General features: G+C 45.7%; 1 protein-coding gene across 2 annotated transcripts in view; it reads left to right on the top strand.

Moving 5' to 3' along the window:
• The window catches only part of LOC144752052 (phosphatidylinositol 3,4,5-trisphosphate 5-phosphatase 2-like), a 598959-nt gene that overhangs the window by 436000 nt on the left and 137408 nt on the right, over window positions 1–25551 (top strand). For both annotated transcript variants that reach the window (XM_078640002.1, XM_078640003.1), the window contains exons 17-18: window positions 11866–11965; window positions 22487–22575. In XM_078640002.1, coding sequence (XP_078496128.1) covers window positions 11866–11965; window positions 22487–22575 — 189 coding nt within the window. The remainder of the gene's footprint in view (window positions 1–11865; window positions 11966–22486; window positions 22576–25551) is intronic.

Raw genomic sequence — 25551 nt, 5'->3', positions numbered from 1 at the left:
AGCCTCGGCGTTTATTAGGGAGATAGGCAGATAGGAGGTACATTTATCCGCTGGCTTCCCTGGTTTCAAAACAGCCACTATGGTGGCCGTTCGTTGGTCCAATGGGAATTCCCCCGCCCTTAGACTATCCGTGTACATGTTTAATAGATAAGGCATAATGGTGTCTGCCATTCTTTTATAGAGTTCAACAGGTATGCCATTAGGCCCTAAGGCCTTACCCGATTGCAACGCTCCTATGGCCACTTGCAGCTCGTCTATGGTAAGATCACCTTCTAGTTCTAGTGCTTTCTCTGGGGATAGCTTGGGCATAGCAAGGTCTCGTATATAAGATCCTGCCTCTTCTAGGGACATCTCAGCATCTGAGGCGTAGATTAACTGGAAGTGGCGTGCCAGCATGCTCACTATTGTATGCGGGTCCGATGTTGCCCGACCTCCCTCCACACTAAGCTGCGTAATCCATCTATCACTTTTCTCCCGTCTATCTAACCATGCCAACAGCTTCCCGGCCTTGTCACCAATGTCGTATACTCTATGGCGTGTGGCCTCCAATTGCTGTCTCGTCAACTCTGTGAGATGTTCTTTGTGTTGTAGTTGTTTTAGGCGCAAAATGTGGACTGTCTCAGGAGTCGGGTCATTAGCCTGTCGGATCTCTGTTGTGTGAAGCTCTGACTCTAACTTTTGTAGCTCTAATTTCCCCTCTCGTTTATGTGTGGCGATAGAAGCTATGGCCTGTCCCCTAAGGACCGTCTTGAGCGCCTCCCAGAGGGGGGTTGCCGAGGCAACGGACCCTGCATTGTCTTGGAAATAGTGGCTCGTTACTCTCTTAAGTGTTCTTCTGATCTTGGGGACCTGCAAGTAACCAGGGCGTATCGGGAAGATACGACGTCGCTTCTGTTGATAATAAGTGTAATGGAGCAGCAGTGGGGAGTGATCAGATATGCCCCGGGCCGAATCTCTATGGTATCTATATTTTTAAGGCTTCTTGACGAACCTAGAAAATAATCTATACGTGTTAATCTATTATGGACACTTGAATGATATGTGTATTGGCGTTCTGTTGGGTGGAGTCTCCTCCATATATCTGTAAGACCCACTGCCTCCACGAAGCTCCCCAGTCGCGATACTCCGGGCGTTCCTACTCTCGAAGGAAACCTATCTAATGATTCATCCAAAATAGCATTGAAGTCTCCGCCTATAATGAGCTCCCCCTCCGGCATCCCCAGTAGAAACGTACTAAGATCCGGGAGGGTCACCGCGTGCAACGCTGGAGGGATGTAAACCGGTACTATATTTAGGGGCCGCCCCTCCCACTGCGCAGCAATGGCAGCGAATCGCCCCGATCCGTCTGATTTGACCTCTGTTATTATTAATGGGAACTGCTTCTTAACCAGGATACACACCCCCCGGATCCAGACGTAAATTCGGAATGTACCACCATTTTGTATCCCCACCTGTCCATCGCTTTACTAGAAGTATCGTTAAGATGTGTCTCTTGTAGTAATACCACTGCCGGGCCACCCCTTTTTATGCATTGCTGTACCAGACCACGCTTTACTTTGTCTCCGAGGCCTCGTACATTCCACGTGAGTAGAGAGAGAGTTGGCACCGTGCGGACAGGGCCTCCAATTGACTGAGTCTGCGTTGTGTCACTCATCTCCATACTCAACGGGTCTTTTTAAGCTAGTGACTTTATCCAGTAACTTACTTGCGTGCATTGCCGTGTGCGCTACTACTGCATCATTATCTTTGTACATAACTGTGTAATAACCATGATAACAAATGTCTATTAACAGTCCCAACCCTCCTACCCCCCTCCCTGCCTCCCTGCCATGCGGACCCAGAACTGCCCACCACCCCAACTCAGCAGAGCGCTTGGAACCCCATCCCCGAAACATTACTTGCACGTGCTGGAGTGGGAAGTCCGGGGAAGTCCGCACTCTCCCCTTGCCCCAGAGTCCTCTCCCATAAGTTTATTCGCCGTAGTTAAAGTGCCATGGTGGGCTTTAACGTATAGCAGTTTGTACCCTTCATACATGAAGGCAGTGAGACCCAGAATACCTCATTCTCCGGCGTCTGTCTGTGGTTGATCTACCTCTTCTTCACTTTGTACAATGTCCTTCAAGTTCTCCTTCCCTCCCATTGCGCCGCCATCTCCTTTGAGTTCTTACGGACCTTCCCGCCGTTCGCCACACTTCAAGGCAATCATGGGCCTCCTCCGGCGATTCAAAGAACCAGGTTTTGCCATCTGCCACTACACAGAGCTTCGCCGGGAAGAGCATAGAATACGGTAGCTCACAGGCCCTCAATGCCTTCTTGACCTCCAGGAAACTCTTGCGGTGTGCTGAGACCACCGCCGTATAATCCGGGACGAAGGAGATTACAGAGTTTTGTACTCGGATGGGCGGCGCCACACGGGCAATGAGTTAGTTTTTTAATGTAACTCTGAAAACACTGGAGGACAGTACATTTTATCTTGGAAATGCGAACATGAATACTGCAGATAGTTAACCTTCCGTAACCCTTCAGATTGTCCAGTATGTAGCTGAGAAAGACAGAAGAATGGCAGAGGTCTTATCTATTTAAACACTATCGGAAGACTATGGCATGTCACCTTAATGACAGAAAAAGTAGGAAAATGAGAGCCGGGGAGGGGAAGGGAAAGAGCAGTAAGGTTGAAAAAGGGTGATACTGTTTGTTAGATATTTGAACAATACAGAAGTAGCAAGTTTTTACAAAATCTAATTGGGTTACCAAATTCAAGAGACTAGTAAGACTGACCTCCTATATAATGTGCTAAACAATCATAAGAGGACAGGCTTGAGGAAGGATTATTTAAAAAGTAATGTTGGATGTCAAGGGATGTGAGAGGGGTTAATTAGTTTGGGCAGCAGTGACTTGCCAAGAAGGTTCTTTATATGGTATATATCATTCCCTTTAATGTAACCTTGCCAGCTGCTCTGTGTGCAGACAACAAACCTTGTGTTTTAGTGCTTTGTGATGTATGAGTCCTAAGCTGTTGTAAGTGCATTGACATGGAGGAAAGTCTTAGCAGTTGTACATGAAGGTAGGTATCTGGTCTTGGCTAGCAGGGTACTTCACAAGATAGATATTATATTGAGCTGTATAGGCAAAGCCAGCCTACAGGTTTTAGATATTACAGAGAGGAGAAGCAAATAGAAGTTCATTCAAATATCCATTCAGAAAACATAGCTTAAGTATATCTGAATACAAACAAGGTTAAGTTAAATAAAGTTTAGCATTATTAGGAATGCCAAAGTATTTCATTAATTCATTGTTGCCGACAGTTGCCATTCGAAACTTTCATTGAGACCACGTTTCACTTTGTCCAAGCCAAAAGTCAAGTCAAAGTCAAAAAGATTTTATTTGTATTGGTACTCTATAGAGGACCACAAATATACAATTTACAAAAAAGAGAAAAGATAAATTTCGCATATAATCAATACAATGGTAAAAAAGATTTTAAAAACTTAAAGAAGTTATGGCAAACAAATTCATTTGACGGATATTTACATAACTGCAATAGTTCACTCACTTTGACAATTCTACAAGTTTGATAGATCGGGGCAAGATATCTAGTGCGTGCAGTAGTTACATTTATGTTGGGACACGCAAACAGCAAGTGCTCAATATCTTGATCTCCCCCTTCACACAGGGGGCATAGGAGTGATCTTCCTGGCGACCACCTTGATCCACTCCTCGCTCCTGCCTCGAGTGGTCGCTCCCCTGCCTGCTTGCTGCTAAAGGCGGTATCGTACTGCAAACCTGCTTTTGACGAAGTGTTGCTCATTTATTTATTTATTTAAAGAGCGCCAGAACTTCATAGCATTTCAGTGTTGTTTTTCTTATCTATTTACATAGCGCAAGGATTCCATAGCGTTTCAGCGTGTATTTATTAATTTAAACAGCGCCAGGACTCATTAGCGCTTTTCACCGCCTGGTCACTGCTTTACCGGATGCCTGCTTGCTCGCTCCAATATTTACAGGCGCATTGTGTAATTGACCTCGTGTATTATCCCCCGGCGCCCTGCTCTGCCCTCCCCTCCATTTTGATTCTGTTGTTGTTGTTGTTCCCTTGAGCCCGCCACGCCTCCCAGCTGAGCCGCCCTCGCCCCTCCCCCTTCCCACCATCCATATATGACAGTAGCCCATGCGCGCAGCGTTCACGCGCAGCGACCGCGCCCAATCCGCGCCGAAGGTGCGCCAAAGGTAAGCCCGTCTACGCCCGTCCGCACCTGGACCGCGCCCAGCTCCAGACCCCCTGCCCCTCGCGCTGCCCAGCCCTCCCGCACTACCTACGATGCCGCCACCCTCCTAGCCCTTAACCCCGGTCGCGCCCCCAACTGCGTCCAAGCCGCTCCTGGACACACCCATGGACCATTCTCCTGCTACTCCTGCAAATTCATCGGCACCGACAACATCTCCGCTACGACCACAACACAGATTCCTGACCCCAACCACCTACAGTGCATCCTTCTCAACACTCGATCGGTCCACAGACACGCCATTGACATATGGAATCTACTAGACACCATCTCTCCAGACGTCGCCTTCCTAACTGAAACTTGGATGAACGCTTCCTCCGCCCCAGACATCACCATTGCCATCCCTGAAGACTATAAGATCACACGCAAGGACCGTACCGGCCACACAGGAGGAGGAATCGCTATCGTCCATAAGAAATCAATCCGCATCTCAACCAGCTCTGACGCCAACCTCGCTAACTCCGAACACCTTCACTTCCAGATCCACATCGACCCCAAGACCACACTCAGAGGCACCCTCCTCTACAGACCACCAGGACCCCGCGCAAAATTCAGTGAAGACATCACGGACTTCATCACTCCTCACGCGCTCCCCTCCAAAGACTACATCCTTCTAGGAGACCTCAACTTTCACCTTGAAAAGATCAACGACCGCAACACCACCACCCTCTTGGACAATCTCGCCAACCTCGGACTTAAACAACTGGTCACTTCCCCCACCCACATCGCAGGTCACACACTCGACCCCATCTTCACCTCCAGCAATCATGTCTCCTTCAGCCACACTACGGATCTCCTCTGGACCGACCACAGATGCGTTCACTTCACCTACAACAAACCAAAACCCACCAACCACCTCCAACCAACTCTGCAAAGAAACTGGAACAAAATCACCACGGACCAGATCTCCGCATCGCTCCTTCTAAACACCCCAGCCCACTCTTCTAACGCAAACGAAGCCGCCGCCAACCTCACCCTATGGTTATCCAACACCGCCGACACCTTAGCACCACTGAAGAAACGTCAAAGCAAACCTGGCAGCAAAAAGGCCTCATGGTTCAACGATGATCTTAAGAAGTCCAAGAAACTCTGCCGCTCCCTTGAAAAGGCCTGGAAAAAAGACCCAACCACTAGCACCAAGGACGCCTTCAAACACGCCACCCGCACTCACCACCAACTAATCCGAAAGGCCAAGAAAACAACATTCAAGGATCGACTTGACAACAACGCCCACAACAGCAAGGAACTTTTCAACATCGTCAAGGAATTTTCCAATCCCTCGGCCAACTCCAACGACATCACCCCCTCTCAAGCCCTCTGCGACTCCCTAGCCTCATTCTTCCACAACAAGATTGCAGACATCCACAACAGTTTCGACAACCAACCCGGAAACCAACCCACCCTACCATTTGCTGAACATTCTCCCCCCGTGAACACCCTTAACGACTGGAACCCAATCTCCACTGAGGACACAATCCGCCTGATGAATTCCATCCACTCAGGATCCCCCACAGACCCATGTCCTCACCACATCTTCAACAAAGCAGACTCCGTCATAGCACCGCACCTCCGAGAAGTCATCAACTGCTCCTTCAACTCCGCCACCTTCCCGGAAGACTGGAAACACGCTGAACTCACCGCCCTTCTGAAAAAACCCACAGCGGACCCCACCGAACTCAAAAATTACCGCCCCATCTCGCTCCTTCCATTCCCGGCCAAAGTCATCGAGAAAGCTGTCAACAACCAGCTCGCCGCCTTCCTCGAAGCCAACAAATCCCTCGACTCCTCACAATCTGGCTTCCGAGCAAAACACAGCACTGAGACCGCCCTCATCGCAGCAACAGACGACATTCGAACTCTACTGGACAATGGAGACACAGTCGCCCTCATCCTCCTCGACCTCTCTGCAGCATTCGATACAGTCTGCCACAGCACCCTTTTACAACGCCTCAATAACATCGGAATCCAGGGAAAAGCACTTGAATGGATCACCTCGTTCCTCACCGGAAGAACCCAGAGAGTCCGCCTCCCACCATTCAAGTCCGAGGCCACTGAAGTCATCTGTGGCGTACCACAAGGATCCTCTCTCAGCCCCACCCTCTTCAACGTATACATGAGCCCCCTCGCGGCCATCGCCCGCCAACACAACCTCAACATCATCTCTTACGCGGATGACACTCAACTAATCCTTTCTCTCACCAATGACCCCAGCACCGCCAAAACTAACCTACACGAAGGAATGAAAGAAGTTGCCGAATGGATGAAACAAAGCCATCTGAAACTGAACTCAGACAAAACAGAAGTCCTCATCTTAGGTACATCCCCCTCTGCATGGGACGACTCCTGGTGGCCGGAAGCCCTCGGAAAAGCACCCATCCCGACAGACCACGCACGGAACCTAGGCGTCATCCTGGATTCTTCACTCTCAATGAACAGACAAGTCAGCGCCGTATCCTCTTCCTGCTTCAACATTCTTCGCATGCTCAGAAAAACATTTCGCTGGATCCCCACCGAAACAAGGAAAACAGTCACCCATGCTCTGGTCACGAGCCGACTGGACTACGGAAACACCCTCTACGCAGGCACTACCGCTAAACTCCAGAAGAAACTCCAACGAATCCAAAACGCCTCAGCCAGGATCATATTAGACATCCCACGCAACGAACACATCTCTGGTCACCTTAAAGACCTCCACTGGCTACCCGTCAATAAGAGGATCACTTTCCGACTGCTAACCCACGCACACAAAACACTCTACGACATCGGACCAGAATGCCTCAACTCACGACTGTCCTTCTACACCCCCTCCCGCCAACTACGTTCTTCCAGCCAAGCCCTCGCCTCTGTACCTCGCATCAACAAGACCACCATGGGAGGCAGATCCTTCTCATACCTGGCTGCTAAAACATGGAACTCACTCCCCGCTTACCTTCGCCTTACCCAGAACCACCTAGCATTCAGAAAGCAACTTAAAACATGGATATTTGACAAGTAATACTCCCCCTCTTTCTAAGCGCCTTGAGACCCCCTGGGTATGTAGTGCGCTATATAAATTCTCTGACTTGACTTGACCTTGCTGTGTAAGTTGATACTGGTAGGATACCCAGTCTTAGCATAGTGATTGTCCTCCTTACACCATGAGTCAGGGAATACCTGATGTATGGTTGAATTTGCTTATATTCCAAAGAGTCCACGAAGGATTTATATGTTTTCAGTTTTTTGCAGTGGTCATAGTCTAATTTATAGCTTAGTTTCGGGGTGTAACATCTTAGAAACAGTTTCAATTGAGCTGCTGACCAACTGCATAGAATATCCGTGGTGATTTCTGCCATTTGGAATATAATTTTCATATTGTTTAAGAAGGTCTGGTTTCTTGTTTCACTATTAAAGACTTCCTTTTTCAATAGGTGTCTTAATGTGCCCTCCTTTGCTTTGAGTAGATTGTAGCTCCACCTGATTACATTGGCTACTGCTGTGGCGAAAGAACTTGTAATCGAGAACTCCAAACGTAATGCCTGAACAGGTACAGAATCAGAGACCTTCATTATTTTTCTTAAGATTTTCCCCTCTTTGCGGTCCATGTAGGTCCACTGTTTTATCGGGATATACTCTGTTGCATATGATAGTACTGGTGGAATTTTTACTTTATAAATTTTAATTAGAGAAGAGAAGTGCCGACTTCCAGTGGAACGGTAGAGTCTTAAAAGGGCCTCAGTGTGAACATCAGATTTCCTCATTAGATTTTTAATATGTTTTGCATTAGAGATGTTCTTTGATAGTATCCTGCCAAGATACGGATACTCGTTCACTACTTCTACTTTTCTTCCACCTAAATTCCAACTGTATTTGTTTCTAAGTTTCTTCTTTGAAAAAACCACAATTTGTGTTTTGCTTAAATTCGGGGTTAAAAAGTTTGCTTTTGAATATGCATGGAGTATATCCAGAGAGTTTTGTAAACCGAAAGGGGTTAAGTCAAGCATTACTATGTCGTCGGCATACATTAGTACTTGTATGCTTTGCTTAGCAATTTTAGGTGATAAACATAGGCCCTGCTGTAACTGTTCAGGCAGGTCGCTGAGATATAAGGAAAATAATAATGGTGCCAGTAAGCACCCTTGCTTTAGACCATTGGCTGTTTGTATCCTTTTTGTTAGGCCCTTTTCTCCCCCCATTTGTACCTGACACCAGGTATTGGTGTGGAGATTCACGATGGTTTGCAGTAGTTGTTCTGAAATTCCAAGTTCCCTGAGTTTATGCCATAAGGTTGGTCGATCGACACGGTCGAACGCAGTCGAGTAATCAATGAACACTGCGTATACCGACTGTGATTTTTCTGTTACATATTTATCTAATATTGTTTGGATAACAGCAATGTTATCTGTAACCGAATGTTTTGGCCTAAAGCCAGCTTGAAACATTGGAATTTTGTCCAGTGAAAAAGCCCAGTCCTTTAGTCTTTGTAGAACTTCTGCTGCAAAGATTTTACCCGCAGCGTCCATTAACGCAATTTGTCTATAGTTTCCGGCAGTTGTCTTGCTCCCCTTTTTATATATTGGGATAATCGTACTCCCCTGCCAGGATTTAGGTATTTGTCCGATTTTGAGGATAAAATTAAATAGATCCGATAACGATTTACCCCATTCCCTTGGATTTGTTTGATAAATCTTTATAGGGATCTGATCTGGGCCAGAGGCACCTGTTTTTCTTGCTTTTTTGATTGTCCTTTCCACTGAAATAGCCGTAACTCTAAGAGATTGTAAGTCGACTTTAGCTTCACTTTTACTTTTTTCCGAACTTTTCCCGTCTGATATAGTCAGGTTTGCTTTGTACAAATCAGTGAGATAAGTTTCCCACTCCTTTGGGGGGACAGGTATTGGTTGAAGTTTCTTTTTCGTCCCTGTTAATTTTGCTATGAGGGACCAATATTTGCGTTGATTAGAGTCTTTTACTGCTACTTGAATGTCAATCCAATTGCGGTCTTGAATATCTTTTTTATTTCTTAGCTTCTCTCTCCTGAGTTTGTTTTTTAGTTTATTAATTTCTTTCTCAGTAGATATAGAGGCATTCCAATGGACACGAATGAGTTTGTTCAGATTTTTCTTCGTAATGGAATTTTGGTTGTTTTTATTGAAATTTTGATTATTCCACCTGTTGACTCCTGAGGGAGCATGATGTAATTTGTCCAATAGAAAATTCCTAAGCTCATTAATCATGTGTTCAAAGTTCTCTATTGGATCCTCCGAGAAAATTGTTGTTAGGAGATCAGTGTGCTCAATCAATGTCGATATTCTGTCCAGAATTTTAGAGCTCCAGAAAATTCTTCTCTGATCTCCATTTATCAAGACAGAACTTTTATGAAAAATTAACTGCCCATCTAGTGCAGTTTGAGGGTTCCATTCCGTAGTTAAATTCATCAGCGCATGGTCGCTCTCTTGACTTAGCTTTACTTGTAGGTGGGTAACAGTCTCCAGTAGATTCATACTACAGATGATGTAGTCTATAATGGATGGACTTCCATTACCCCGTCTAGTGAAAGATGCAGGGATATCGCCTTCCAAATTGCCATTCAAGATTGCACCATTTACAGTTGGCAATATTGATAATAGTAGTTTTCCTCTTTTATCGGATTTCGAACCTTTAGGGAATTGCGGGGCTGAAAATTCAACAGATTCCTCTTTATATAATTCAGCCCATTTTCTAATTTCAAGATTAGAAATTTTGCCATTCAAGTCACCTGCTATTATGTATGGAATATGTAATTGGTCCTCTACTATCTGCGCAATGGTTTCCATTATCTCCACAAACGTTAGATCTTCATTCTGGCCAGGAGGGGCATATACGTTGAAGAGCAAGATTGCCTTTTCGGTTGCCATATTATGTATTTTTTATGTGACCTTTATACATTGCAGGTGGTATGATTTAGTTTGAATAACTTCTTGTCCAAGCTGTAACTCCAAAAATGCTCTTTAAACAAAACTATTTTGGTCAATGTAACGTATGGAGGCTGAACAACATGGGCAACACTGCCTTTGTACAATATATACTCAGTTCCCAATTGGAGTTGACCTGTCACTTACTAGATTGCATCAACAATGTGTGGTTTAGAGCTGGGATGATCAAAATAGCTAATTGTGTATTAAGTTTATGATTCGTTCAAACCTCTGTATCTTTAGACCCAAGCTTTCCCAAACCTTCCACTCATGTCAACATTCCACACAGACCACACACAGTGGCTGAGCAGCTAATTACAAGGTAAAGGGGAACACTATAAAACCTAACATGAAGATACTATAGGATGCCTTTGAGGGACACTATTAAAGCATTGTGAATTATATCACTAAAACAGCAGAAGCATGGGATGGTCTAAGAAAACACAAGGTCACTGGTTTACTTGAGGGAGTGAGAAAAGGAAAACCAATCACATTTCTTCTGTATGTAGGTCACCTACACAGAGATAACAGCTCAAAAACACACATTATCCCATCCATCTGCTTTCAGTTAGCTAAATGCAAGCAGTGGTAGCAGTTTAACAATGAGATTCAGTTGTGGGGTTAAAAAGTGTTAATGCCAACATTTTACTATGATCATGTAGAAAATGCCAGGCAGGTCATAAATTATGTTATGCTGTAAGCATTTTGGATTGACAGGTTGCTTTTCTTCATTTTCTGATCATTTCATTGCCTGACCACTAGTCCATTGTACCCTTGTGTCTCTATTTAGGTCTGTGTTCGACGCAGAGTAGTGTGTAGTTGTACTCTCGGTTGCTTTGTGTGGACTGAATCTTAAATTGTTTATATCCAATAAAAAAAGGAGCTAGAACACCTAGGGGCCGATTTTGATGTCGGACGGACCTGAGTCCGCCCGACATCGATTGGGTACTGGGACCGACCGACCTCAGAAGGCCGGCACGGAAAGACTGTTGGAATCCAACATTGTAATCCCGCAGGTGGAAAGAGCCGCCCCTGGGATTGCAGAAGGGTTTCCGGATTGCAGGCGGGCTCTCCGAGCCCATCGGAAGCCATTTCCGACCGACTCCAACCAAATGGGTCGGTCAGAAATTAATCCAAACGGCTGATTACGATACCTCAGGAACGGCTTCGACCGTGGGTCTGAGTCATTTTCTACGGCATCATAATTGGCCCCTTAGCTGTTTCTTTTTTATATGTTGGTATGTGATGCAACTGTTTACGTTTGTAGTGCAATTAGATCTTTCATGGTGATTTCTTTAAGGTTTTTCCTAGGCGTTAAGGTGTTGCCTTACTGTTTCCTTAGCAAGGGCTGATGTGATTGTTTCCAATTTAATTTTAACAGTGTATACTAATATCATTCGGTGGTTTCATAGATTTGCAATACTAAATTACTAGTATTTTATCATTCTTTGCTAACGCCCAATATATGACTTTTATGGACAGTGGTTACAAGTAGCTTAGCAAAGAAATTAGGAAGGACATTATTATCTCCAAACTTTTGACTGCATAATGTACATTGCAGGCGTTACATCCACTCTGGGGAAGGTGGGAAGAGGGAGAGCTGTCCTCCTCAAGGTATCATGCAGGTTAAGCAGCTTCTTTTCTCCTTTCAGGATGTCTTAAACCATGTGAACAAGAAGGAGTTTGACATATTGATGGCCTTGGACCAGCTGAACATGGAGAGAGAGAAAAACAAAGTCTTCCTTCGATTCAGTAAGAAACCGTTGGACCCTCTGTGTGACTTACATTGTCTGCAGTAACATAATAACACTCACTCGTTTGCATCTAGAGATGTAAACACACAAGGTGTCTGCCAGTGCACAAAAAGTGAAACACATTTGCTTCTCAATGTCTCCAGGATTTGAGGAAACTAATTCTTCACAAAAACTTTACCTAAATATCCAACTATTGAAATGTGGAGTGATTTAAATGGCCACAACCCATTGAGATACAGGGCTCACTTCCAATTAGATTTCTGTATGCTCAAAGGAAAGGGTCCCCATCATAATAAACTGTCAATGAAAGACCAGGTCAATAGGACAATTAGCTCCTGCTTTGGCATTATGCGTAATTTGCGCAAAGTTTCTAAATGGATTCCATCGGAGGCAAGAAGACCCCTAGTCCAGGGATTGATTGTAAACCGTATGGACTACAGGAACACCCTGTTGCCATCCATAAATGAAAACCTTCTCTCAAGGATGCAGGTTCAGCAGAACACCGCAGCCAGGTTAGTACTCAATCCAAGATCTCCATCGACACCCAACTTGAAACTCCTACACTGGCTACCTGTGAGAAAACAAATAGATGTCAAGATTCTCTGCTTAACGCATAAGAATATGTACGTAAAAGGTCCGGGCTTTTGGGCCAAAAAGTTAAGCTGGTACCAACCTGGCTAAACTTTGAGATCTAGTACCCTAGCACTTCTCGCATCTCCCAGAATTCGTACTACCACAAACGGAGCGAGATCTTTCTCCTTCCTTGCCCCGGCGTTCTGGAACAAACTGCCCTTACATCTACGCACCATAAACGATCATAACTGTTTTTGTAGGAAGTTAAAGACATGGCTGTTTGACATCTAACTGCACCAAATCAAGTTTATCTCAGAGTCATCCACCAGCGCCATGAGACTTTCGAGTGATATGTGCGCTATATAAATATCCCATGATTTGATTTGATTTGATAATAGTTTTGATTATGAATGAAGGATTCCTAATCATGGTTATTTGAAGTAGTGTAATGAGTTCCGTCTCCCACACTTAGTTGCAAATACCCTTAGTAGAGAAAATATTTGATCAAATTAAAAATAGACAGAAGTTATGCTTGATTGCCCTGACTGATTACTAAATTGATTCCCTAGGGTATTAGATTTCTCTGACAGTTAATTGAATTTTATTGGTGGTGAAAGATTCTTGAAACTATAGAGTGGATTTTCTGAGCACATTGATTATATAATCCAATTGCAATGAATTCAACTTGAAGTACGGAACTAATATCCTAGTAGATTCAAGAAATGTACATATGAGGAATTTTTGTTCTACCAGTAGGTTAATTAGTTTTGATTTTTTTTTTTTTAAACTCTCCCCTGGAGACTAACAAAACTGCTAAATGTACAAACATTAGGAATACTAATTTCCTAATTACGATTTATACCAAATATCTATTAGGAAATCGATATTCCTAATGCATGAAGCTCATTGTGTTTCATTTAGGGATTCCTTTTGGGTCGCAAAGTGACCTCGTGTGTCCAGACCTCATTGTTGTTTTTGTACATCTTGGTGGAAATGGCATCTTTTGTTTTTCCCCCAAAAATCCAGATGTGTACAAGTGTCTTGTATGAATGTGAACGATTGTGAGGAATGTATAAGTTGAATAGAAGGTTTGTTATGTAATGGGGTCACTTATTTTGTATTTAATATTGTATGATTAACTGTTCAAATGAATGAATGAATGAAAGTAGCCTTGTAGAGCGCAACTTTACCCGAAGGCGTCAAGGCGCTAGTGATGGAAAAAGCTGAATGAGTGGAAAAAGACAGGTGCCAGTTAAGGGTACGCTTCCCTGAAACGCCAGGTCTTCAAGGCCTTCCGAAACAGAGAGTCAGAGGGCTGCTCCCTAAGTTCCGCAGGAAGGGTGTTCCACATCCTCGGAGCAAGTGAGGAGAAAGCACGCCCGCCCCATCTTGCCTTAAGGATTCTGGGAACTACAAGCAGGTTTTTGTTAGCTGAGCGAAGGACCCTGCTAGGGACATAGTGAGACACAAGAGGCCTAATGTCTTCTGCCCTGAGCCCATGCAGGGCGAGATGGGTAAGGCACATGGTCTTGAAGTCAATCCTGGCTTGCATAGGAAGCAATGCAGGTCTTTACTAATGGCTGAGCCTGATGAGCACCTAGGGCATCCACAACAAACCTTGCAGCCGCATTTTGCAGGATTTGGAGACGCTGGACAAGATGTTTGGAGATTCCCTGGTAGAGTACATTACAGTAGTCCAGGCGGGAGGCTATGAGGGCTACTGTGACCTGTTTGCGGGCTTCGATTGACAGGTAATGTACAATTTTCCTCAGGACTTGCAAAACCCCGCAGCAGGTTGAGGCCGTCCTGCTGACTTGTTTATCAAAGGAAAGCGAGGAATCAAAGATGATGCCCAGATTCCGAGCTGACTGAGTAGGTGTGGGGCAAGTGCCAAGGGCAGAAGGCCACCAGTCTGCCGACCGGATCTCCTGCTTTCCTCCAAAGATGATCACCTCCGTTTTCTCCCCATTAAGTTTGAGATAGTTTCTTACCATCCATTCCGCTACTGCCTTCATGCAAGCTTTGAAATTTAGGGCAGTAATATCGGCGGACTGTGAGATGGAGACCATGATCTGCGTGTCGTCAGCATAGGATACGACTTCCAGACCAAAGGATCTGATAAGCCTGGCAAGCGGTGTTACATATATGTTAAAGAGTGTGGGGCTCAGGGACAAGCCCTGGGGAACCCCACACTGCACAGGCTTAACGGGGGAAAGATGGTCACCCAACTTGACCCTTTGTTCGCGCTGAGTCAAAAAAGATGTTAAAAGACTCAGCGCTGGTCCATCCACTCCAATTTCCTGCAGACGCCCGGCCAGAATGGTAGGAGACAGAGTGTCGAAGGCGGCGGTCAGGTCGAGCAGGACCAGTAAAGTATTACACAAAGAGGGTTAGACCCAGTAAAGTCAAGGGACCTGGGTGAATATGAGATATACGGGAGAGGGGTCCCAGACAAAGAACAAGTGATTACAGTTTCATACACTTATTACAAAGAAACAAATAAATGGATGCAAAAAGATTTATTTCAAAATTGCATTGTTACCTTTCATTGGTTGGATTTCATCAACAAATTTCAACAAAATTTATGTATATGTGCCCACATGCACAACATGGAAGGGGGGTGAAGTGAGGGAAAGTGCCAGGGATAAAGTAGGATTAGGGAAATAGTCAGAATCATTCGTGACAAGTATTCATCATAACTTGAAAAACAGTGTTCATGTGGTTCCTTGAAACAAGGCCCACAGTATTACGCTCGTCTAGAGTCCAGAATTTTAGTAGTGTAGACCACCTAGCTCGCCTTCAGCTGCTTTGGTCTAGCTTGGGGTGGGAGTTGGTGAAGATATTATGGTCTACGTTTCGACCCAAAAGATGCGTAGGGTAGTAGTCCTTACAAAAGGGTCTTCTTCAGTAAAGTAGTCTGGCCACTGTCGACCTTCGCACGTATGGAGTTAGCGACAACTGTCAGGGCGGACTCGGTGCTGTGGGCCTTACGAAAACCATGTTGGGACGAGTCGTGAAGGCTAGAGTGATCTAAAAAAGCACTGAGATGGGAATTTAAATGAGTTTCCAATATTTTAGCTGGGGCAGGAAGCAAGGAGATTGGGCGAAAATGTTTAAGAACTCCTGGATCTAAGGTAGGTTTCTTAAGAAGGGGCTTGACGATGGCCAATTTCCAAGGCTTCGGGTAAACTCCCTCGAGGATGGCCTGATTGATCACCTCTAGGAAAGGAGGGAGTAGGGTATCCCTGCATTGTTTATAAATTTTAAGAGGGCAAGGGTCAAGAGGGGATCCTGACTTCAGGCTGTCCAGAAGCAGATTCATTTGTTCTAAGGTAAGTAAGGGGAAGTCAGAAAGATAACCGCCCTGTGGTGCAATGGAGATTGCGGTTGGTAAAAAGGTCTCCAAGTCAGAGGGGGGCCCTAGGTCATGGTTGAGAGTTTCTAGGCCTGCATAAATGTTGGAAATCTTCTCGTGAAAGTAGGTAGAGATTTGATCACAAAGGTTCTGTGAGGTCTCAATAGGATCGGGTGATTGAAGGGCACACAGAGAGTCCACAATCTTGAATAGCTCCCGAGGGGAGTTGAGGGAAGAGGTGATCCTGGTAAAGTGGATTTTCTTTTCTGCCAGCACCGCGGCTTTATACTCCTTAAGCAGTCTCTTGTGGATGTCTTTTTCAAGAGGATCAAAGTGGAGTCTCCAAAGCCTCTCCTGCTTTCTGTAGACCTGCCTAAGCATTCTGAGAGCATCTGAAAACCAGGGAGCTGTGGGACGCTTCCTAGCAATGTAGTGCTGTTTCAGCGGGGCCAGAGTATCAATGGCTTTGGCAATAGCATTATTAAGCGCCAGGGCCGAGGTGTCTGTTCCCATGATGGAAGGAGATGTGGGACTAGGCAACAGGGGTGCCAGAGTTTCGTTATTTATCCCCCTCAGATTTCTCCTTAATTTCCATCTGCTAGGGACTCCCTGCACGACATTGGGAGGAAAAAAGGAGAAGGCAAAGGGGACAGTCAAGTGATCAGTCCAGGACAAAGGAAGGGGGGTCCCTATCTTTATTCTAGGGTCATTCGAAAAGACTCCATCCAGAGTGTGTCCCGCAGAATGTGTAGGCCCTATCACAGTTTGTGTCAAACCACAAGAGGCCATAGAGTCCAACAAATGGATAGTATCTCTGGAGGTGTAATCCTCCAGATGAAAATTGAAATCCCCTAGGATAGTGAGGTTGGTCTTATCCATACAAGGTTCCAGAACTTGAGATAGATCATAGCCAAAACTAGATCTAGGTCCCGGAGGCCTGTAGATCAAGATGCCCGTGAAGGAGATAGTAGATATGGGGCTAAGTACAAAGTACATAGCCTGAAAAGGCAGTATAGAGAAATGTTCGATGTGACATTTTATCGATGTTCTGTGAAGTATTCCAAGACCCCCCCTCTCCGGACCTGCCTATCCATTCTAGCCAGGGAGTATCCCTCAGGGATAGCGTTTAATAATTCAGGGCCAGAGAACTCAGAGGCCCAGGTCTCGGTGACAAATACCCATGCAGGGTTTCTTTCAGAGATAAAGTCCCTAAAGGTCAGGTTGTTTTTGACTAGTGACCTGGCGTTGATAAGGAACCCGTCCTCAGTGACTGGCAAGGGGGGCTCAGATTTCTCAGGCCAAGCGCGCTTGTAGTGGGAAGTACGATAGGATGAGATAGAATTTCTCTCATAGCAGTGACACAAGAGATTATTGAGAAGCAGCTCCGGGGTGAGCGTATGATGACAACTCTTAGCGGGAGGTTTTAGAGCAGTTAGCATGTGGAGATCGTAGTAGTGACTAACCTGGCCGTGTCCAGGTTCTGAGCTGGGATGGGGCAGTGAGCTAAATAACGGTGATGGATCAAGCCCTGATCTTTGGACTGGGTAAGAGTGGTCTGCTTAATTCAGACACTCTGTTCATCACCACCCCCTTTTCTGAATCGTTTTTGGCCACTATAGGTGTGGCAGGGTATACTCAGACACGAGTCCCTTGCTCACTGCTCCATCAGGATTCAAGCAAGCCAGGCCGACGAGGCTGAAATGCCAGAAACCGGTCCCCGGTAGCTTGTCTCCTTTCTGGTGAAGAATTGGCTTGGTAGTTTGGTCTGCCCTGTTCCCATGATGCACTGGGCCAGGGACAGACTAATTTGCATATAGCCAGGTTCTGAGCTGGGATGGGGCAGTGAGCTAAATAACGGTGATGGATCAAGCCCTGATCTTTGGACTGGGTAAGAGTGGTCTGCTTAATTCAGACACTCTGTTCATCACCACCCCCTTTTCTGAATCGTTTTTGGCCACTATAGGTGTGGCAGGGTATACTCAGACACGAGTCCCTTGCTCACTGCTCCATCAGGATTCAAGCAAGCCGGGCCGACGAGGCTGAAATGTCAGAAACCGGTCCCCGGTAGCTTGTCTCCTTTCTGGTGAAGAATTGGCTTGGTAGTTTGGTCTGTTCCCATGATGCACTGGGCCAGGGACAGACTAATTTGCATATAGCCAGGTTATGAGCTGGGATGGGACAGTGAGCTAAATAACGGTGATGGATCAAGCCCTGATCTTTGGACTGGGTAAGAGTGGTCTGCTTAATTCAGACACTCTGTTCATCACCACCCCCTTTTCTGAATCGTTTTTGGCCACTATAGGTGTGGCAGGGTATACTCAGACATGAGTCCCTTGCTCACTGCTCCATCAGGATTCAAGCAAGCCGGGCCGACGAGGCTGAAATGCCAGAAACCGGTCCCCGGTAGCTTGTCTCCTTTCTGGTGAAGAATTGGCTTGGTAGTTTGGTCTGCCCTGTTCCCATGATGCACTGGGCCAGGGACAGACTAATTTGCATATAGCCAGGTTCTGGCGCCGCGGCCAGGGCGACTGACGCTGGAATCTGGGGACCACGGTTCGATCCCCGGCTCCGGCGGCAGGTTAGCCCAGCACCATGTGACTCTGGGCAATAGCTCGCTTAATCTTCCCGATGGCCCCCAGCGCCTAGAGACCCTTACGGGTGATTGTGCGCTTTACAAATGTGGACTTTACTTTACTTTATAGCCAGGTTCTGAGCTGGGATGGGGCAGTGAGCTAAATAACGGTGATGGATCAAGCCCTGATCTTTGGACAGGGTAAGAGTGGTCTGCTTAATTCAGACACTCTGTTCATCACCACCCCCTTTTCTGAATCGTTTTTGGCCACTATAGGTGTGGCAGGGTATACTCAGACATGAGTCCCTTGCTCACTGCTCCATCAGGATTCAAGCAAGCCGGGCCGACGAGGCTGAAATGCCAGAAACCGGTCCCCGGTAGCTTGTCTCCTTTCTGGTGAAGAATTGGCTTGGTAGTTTGGTCTGCCCTGTTCCCATGATGCACTGGGCCAGGGACAGACTAATTTGCATATAGCCAGGTTCTGAGCTGGGATGGGGCAGTGAGCTAAATAACGGTGATGGATCAAGCCCTGATCTTTGGACTGGGTAAGAGTGGTCTGCTTAATTCAGACACTCTGTTCATCACCACCCCCTTTTCTGAATCGTGTCCAACAGTACCAACATCCATCCCAGCCTTCAGCGCGTCCGTAGCGCGGACGGGCGCAGACGGGCAGGACTCTGGCACGACTCCGGCGCAGGTCCGGCAGGTCCTATTTTATGCTCCTAGCTCACCTGCCCGACTGTCTTCCTCCCAGGACAAGATGGCCGCTGAAAATAGAACCCCTCGCCTAGCCGTCTCAGTACCTAAATCGTCTGAGGACCGGCCCGAAATGCGGGGGATGCAGGAGTGCAGGCTGAGATCATGTAAGTGCTCCTATGTACGAGTGAACGGCACAATTTAAAATACTAAATACGATTTTTGCAAATATTAAAACTCGTGTTTTTTAAAAGTACGTGGCACAGCAGGGAAGAGTAGGCAAACAGAGCAGAGAGTGTAAGACAGCAACCTCCCAGCTTCCGCCTCAGGAGGTGGGAGAACAAACAGCAAGGATTTAGCCCCGCCGGAAATGCCCCTTTTATGCTCCTAGCTCACCTGCCCGACTGTCTTCCTCCCAGCCCAAGATGGCCGCTGAAAATTGAACCCCTCGCCCGGCCGTCTCAGTACCTAAATCGTCTGAGGACCGGCCCGAAATGCGGGGGATGCAGGAGTGTAGGCTGAGATCATGTAAGTGCTCCTATATACGAGTGAACGGCACAATTTAAAATACTAAATCTGATTTTTGCAAATATTAAAACTTCGCATAATGTATATACATTATTATAAAAAAGCAAAAAAAAGTTGTTTTATCTATTTCAAAAATGGTATTTAGTACATGTAATTTGAAAAAAAAAGGAAAAAAGAAGTTTGTGAAAAAAATAAATATGACTTCATAAATGTTATTGTTATTGTAATGTTATAAATATCTGATGAATGGTACATTTTGATACCCATACCAGATTTAATCTCCTGTAAAAGAAATATAGGTCATAGGGGAGTGTTTTTCTTGTTCATTTTCGTCGGTTTAGTTCGCCTCTCACTCCCAGATCTCATTTGCCCGTTAGAGGGGTTCCCTTGGCTTGTTATCGCAAATTGACCTACCTCATGAATTTTAATGATGCAGGCCGCCGTTTGTGACCCATTAGGAATCTCAGCCATCACAGGGATGACACCCTCCTGAGGTCAGCAGACCACCACGTCTGTGATTGCTTTTGAGGTAGAAGCCTTGCTAAAGACATCTTGGGGACAATCAGAAAGAGGACCGTGGAATGAATTCCATCTGTTCCAATTTACCCCACTCCACTACAATCTATCCCACTCCGTTCTACTCCACACCACTCTACCCCAATCTACCCCACTCCACACAATCTAACCTATTCAACCCCATCCTACTCCACACGATCCCACTCCACCCTAATCTACCCCACCCCACTCAGATCTACCCCACTCTGCTCCAATTTACATCAGTGTACTCCACTCTACCCCACTCCAATGTACCCCAATGCACCCCACTCCAATGTACCTCAATCCAACCCACACCACTTCAATCTACAACACTCCACTGAAATCTACTCTATCTAATTTACCCCTCTCCATTCCAATTTACCCCACTCCAAACTCCACTGCAAACTATCTGACTCCTTATCTACGCCAATCCACCACATTCTCACCAACTCCAATCTACCACACACTACCCCACTCCTATCTACCACAATCTACCCCACTACACTCCAGTCTACCACACTCCAATCCACCCAATCTACCCCACTCCACTCTGCCACACTCCACCCTACCCTAATCTATCCCACTTCACTCCAATCTACCACACGCCAATCAAATCTACCTCACTCCACTCCAATCTAACCCACTCTACTCCATCCCTCCCCAATTTACCATCCTAATCTATTCCACTCCGATCTACCCAACTCTACCCAAATCCACCCCACCCTACTGCAATCTACCGCACTCAAATCCAACCCACTACAATCTACCCCACTCCACTCTTTCCCAGTCTATCCAACTCCACTCCAATCTACCCTACTCCACTCTACCCAGGTCTACCCCACTACAGTCTACCCACTCCAATCCACCCAGTAGATTCAACAGTACGCAGACTACCCCACCCCACTTCACTCCAATCTACCAAGTCACTCCAATCCACCCCTCCACCCCAAGCTACCCTACCCAATATGGCCCACTCCAATTTACCCCACTCTAGTCTCCCCAATCTACCCCAGTCCAATCTACCCACCCTAACCCAGTACACGCCACTCCAATCTACCTCACTCATCCCAATCTACCCCACATTACTCTAGCCAACTCCACTCCAATTTACCCCACTCTGAACTACCCCATTTATATCTATCTCACTCCAATCCACCCCACTCCACTATAATCGATTCCTCTTCACTCCAGTCTACCCCACTCCACTCCAATCTACCCCAATATATCCCATTCCACTTTATCCGATCTACCATACTCCAATCTACCCCAGTCCAATCTACCCCACTCCACTCGCATTTACAGACTCCACTCCAGTCTAGCCCACTTCACTACAATATACCCTAATCCACCCCACTCCACTCCACTCTTCCCCAATCTACCCCAATATATCCGACTACACTGAACCCCATTGTACCCCATTCCTATCTACTCCACTCCAATCTACCCCACTCTAATTTACCTCAATCTACTCCCCTCCAATCTACCCACTCAACCCCAATCTACCTCCCTGTAATCTGCCATTCTCAACTACCTAACTCCCTCACTCTAATCTACCCCAATCCAATCTACTCCAACCTGCCACACTTCACCCCACTCCAATCTACCCCAATCCACCCCACTCCATTTTACTCCATTCTACCCCCACTCCACTCTATACCAATCTACCCCATCCCACTCTACCCAATCTACATTGTCCAGTCTACCAATCTACCCACCCCACCCCAATCCACAGCACTAACATATAGTTATGCTATACAGCAGTCATACTGGTGTACATAATGGCTAAAAGTAAACACATTCCCAAAGCCAGTAGCTCTCACATAGCGCGATCTATTGGCTTTGCTAGTGCTTGTTAATAAAGCAATCTTGTTTTTTTTAATGCGGTCAGTTTTTCTGCTTGCTCTCAAAAACAATATTTCCATTCTCTAATGGGAAGGGCCCCTTCTCTTTTGGGAATGGGTTACCACAAGTTTTAAACTGGTGGAAATGTATTACTGTTTTGCGACAGGAATTTGGTCACAAAACAGTAATACTTACCATATCGATTCAGTATTTGGAAGGGATGCCCTAAACACGTCCATTCCAAGCACTGAATTACAAATGCAAATTCAAATTGGGCCTTTTGCGACCAGAAAAATACTTTGTACATCAGGCCCTAAATTCCAAATTTTTGGGTGTACATAACCTTATATTTATTCCCAGAGGAGACAACAGAAGTTGTAGACATTGTAATGCTTGCGTATTGTGTTTTATTTCAGACGAGGAAGAGATCTCATTCCCACCAACATATCGCTACGAGCGAGGCACGAGGGACAGCTACAACTGCCACAAATTCAAAGGCAGCGGGGTAAGCAGTGCAGACAGTTTCAAGCCTGTGTTACTGAGTATGACAACACTGCATATTTTGTGCTCCCTGACCTTTCACCTTTCAGGAACCAAGTACACAAAGACAATGTGCATAGCCCACACTAGCTTCTGATGAAGATTCAGAAATATAGGAATGGAAAATGAAAGAGTGACGTAGACCCATAGAGTGGAAATGTAGATATAATCATGGAACTCCGGTTGAGATCACTCCGCCCGTTTCTTGCATGCAAGTGATATGCTGGCTCCAGGCAATATTCAACCTTAATACACACTAGGGGCTACAAGTACGACTGGCAGGTTTTGTGACTCGCAAATTGCAATTTTTAGCGACTCGCAAGTTGGGAGTCGCAAAACCTGATGTACGGCAGTACCTCAGACACTGTTTGCGATTCCTAAATGAGTTGAGAGACATGCCTCATTAATATTCCTGCAAAACACACAAGATGATGGACGGAATGTTGCACAATGGCAAAACATTCACCCCCAGTCACAGATCTGGGCTTAATCCATCGTTAGTTTGCTCACCAAGCCACCCCAGTTCAGACATGGCCATATTCAAATCAGTCTTGACCCTGTGCCTCATGGGAACAGTCCAGACCGAACTGCCAAGCCATGTGTGGTAAATAAATAAATAATACCTCTATTTTTGACTGGATATAACAATAACAGATAGCTCAATAAATAAGAGTCAAGATTCGAGGTAGTAGGAGTTTGCAGGTTTAATACAGCATAAAGGACAGGAACAGGACAACCTGCACGGGCAAGATCTGGGATGGCTAGCCAACAGGGGGGCCCCGACAGCTGTCGGGCAGGATCTGGAATGAGCGCGCTGGCTTTTAATAACAATACACAAGTATATATACTAAAACAATTGCATTACAGTACATACAGTAGGCGTAACAGTGGGTGGGGCCTGTAACAGTCGCGAGAGATAAGGATGAAAGTAGGTGTAACAGGAGGCGTATACATAGACATGTGATGTAAACGTAACAGAATATGTCATAAATGGGGCGGAAACATGGAGGGGGCTACCTAAGGAGCCGGGACCTCTAACCTAGTGGTGCGCGCAAACTGACAATGACGTGTTACTAGGAAGAAGCTGGGGGCTATGACTTCTGCGCTAGGAGCAGAGACTGAAGTCTGGAGAGTCAGAGCGACATGTACCTAAACACTATCTAGTATCTGATGTTTAGAGAACATGTTGATAGAATCCAAAAGTTATCAGGGTAAAGGCTAACAGACACTAAGACTGGTGCATGCATTATTCTACATGTAGTGTGTGTTGAGGAATATTAAATGACCATAAATACAGTATTTCTCTTACATGGAGACGTAAAGGCTAGACGATGACTGAAACTATTGATGCGATTCAGTAGCTTAGGAATGCAGAGAAGGAGAGCTGGACTGATAACTGGAATCATAACATACTCTTGGCAGACTGGCAGGCAGAGTCAGGCCGAGCCGGGCACTGTGAGGCAGGAAGTAAGTGAAGGGTCAGGGATACAGGTGGGGGCTGTATCGCTCCTCAGCGAGGGTTCAGGAGACAGGAGCTGAATCTGAGTCCGGGCCCTTTTGAGGCCTAGAAGCGGGGACTTTCAATGAAATAACTTGCACACTGTGAAACGTGGCAACGTAGCTTTACATAGGCCTAATACTCGTAGCTTTCACGAGAACTGGAAACTGGCATACTAGAGATGGACACAACTGTAATTGCGTCTTTAATCGATCATGGGGAATACATATGCATATTAATCATGCACATACAACATAAGATGGGGGACACGTAGGGACACAGAACATGGCAAAATTTACTTTTCCACATTCCCTCCTTGTCACTACGTTTCCATCAGGAAACATCAATATTCATGATACCATCTATCATTGCATACAGTATCATTTGCTCGTCTCGAATTTTCTTGGAACGGGATCTAGGACGGGACTTGGGACTAGGAATACAAGAGGTAGCACAAATGCCGCAAATCGCAGGGCCACATTGTATACAGAGGCAGCAACTGAATATGATCGCTACTGCAATACCTAGAAATGACAATACTTTCCATCCCCAGGCAGAAATTATACTCCAAAACCAACCGGACCATGTCCAGGTGCCTGGATCCTGGTGTAACTGATGGGCAATTTTATGAAGTCTGGTTATAGCTGAATAAACAGACGGCGCGTTATTTGGAATGAAAATGCAGCAACTAGATCCGATGACTCTACATGCTCCTCCTCTATCGGCCAGTATGACGTCAAGAACGAGACGATTTTGGAGCACGACAAATCTCATAGCAGATTGCTCTTCGGTTAAGTTACCTAGGGCAGAGGCAGTCTCATTCACTACTGCTTCAAGAGTTCTTGTTAACCTACGGATTAACTTACTATTCTGGATAGGTCCTATAAAGAAGAAGAAACCTCTATTGAAATCTGTATACTGTTCTAGAGCAGTTTCAGTTTGGTCGACAATCGGGGACTCGATCTCCCTTTTATGTCTAATGTGTACTAGATGTGTGTTTCTGTGATAATCAGATGGGGCTAGGAAAACTGGTGGCAGTAGGAAGGCAATGTAACAGGTTCCCTCCCACTCGAGGTGCAGACGAACATATGCGGTCTGACCACAAACAAAATAAGAATGACGTGAAGCTTTGAAAATAGATTTCCCACTGTCACTATACTCGACAATAGTAGTACAATCACTATGTCCTACATGTACGGAACCATTATTTCTGACACATAATTCGCCTTTGACTGGTAGTACTGAAATTGCAGGTAAGTCTGGAGTAGGATCAGACTGAACATTCAGGACCATGAATTTCGAAGAATAATTACCTAAATTATAAACTTCATTTTCTAGATCTAACCCTGTTCTGTGGGGAAGACCTTGCTTGTCTGGAAAACATGTACTGTTCAGAAGGGACATATCAGTTGAGGATGACGTTAACGTGGACCAGGCTCCACA

This window comes from Lissotriton helveticus, chromosome 4_2 (genome assembly GCF_964261635.1).
Source record: "Lissotriton helveticus chromosome 4_2, aLisHel1.1, whole genome shotgun sequence".
Taxonomy (NCBI): domain Eukaryota; kingdom Metazoa; phylum Chordata; class Amphibia; order Caudata; family Salamandridae; genus Lissotriton; species Lissotriton helveticus.
The sequence above is the reverse complement of the archived record's forward strand: the minus strand, read 5'-3'. Positions and strand labels throughout refer to the sequence as shown.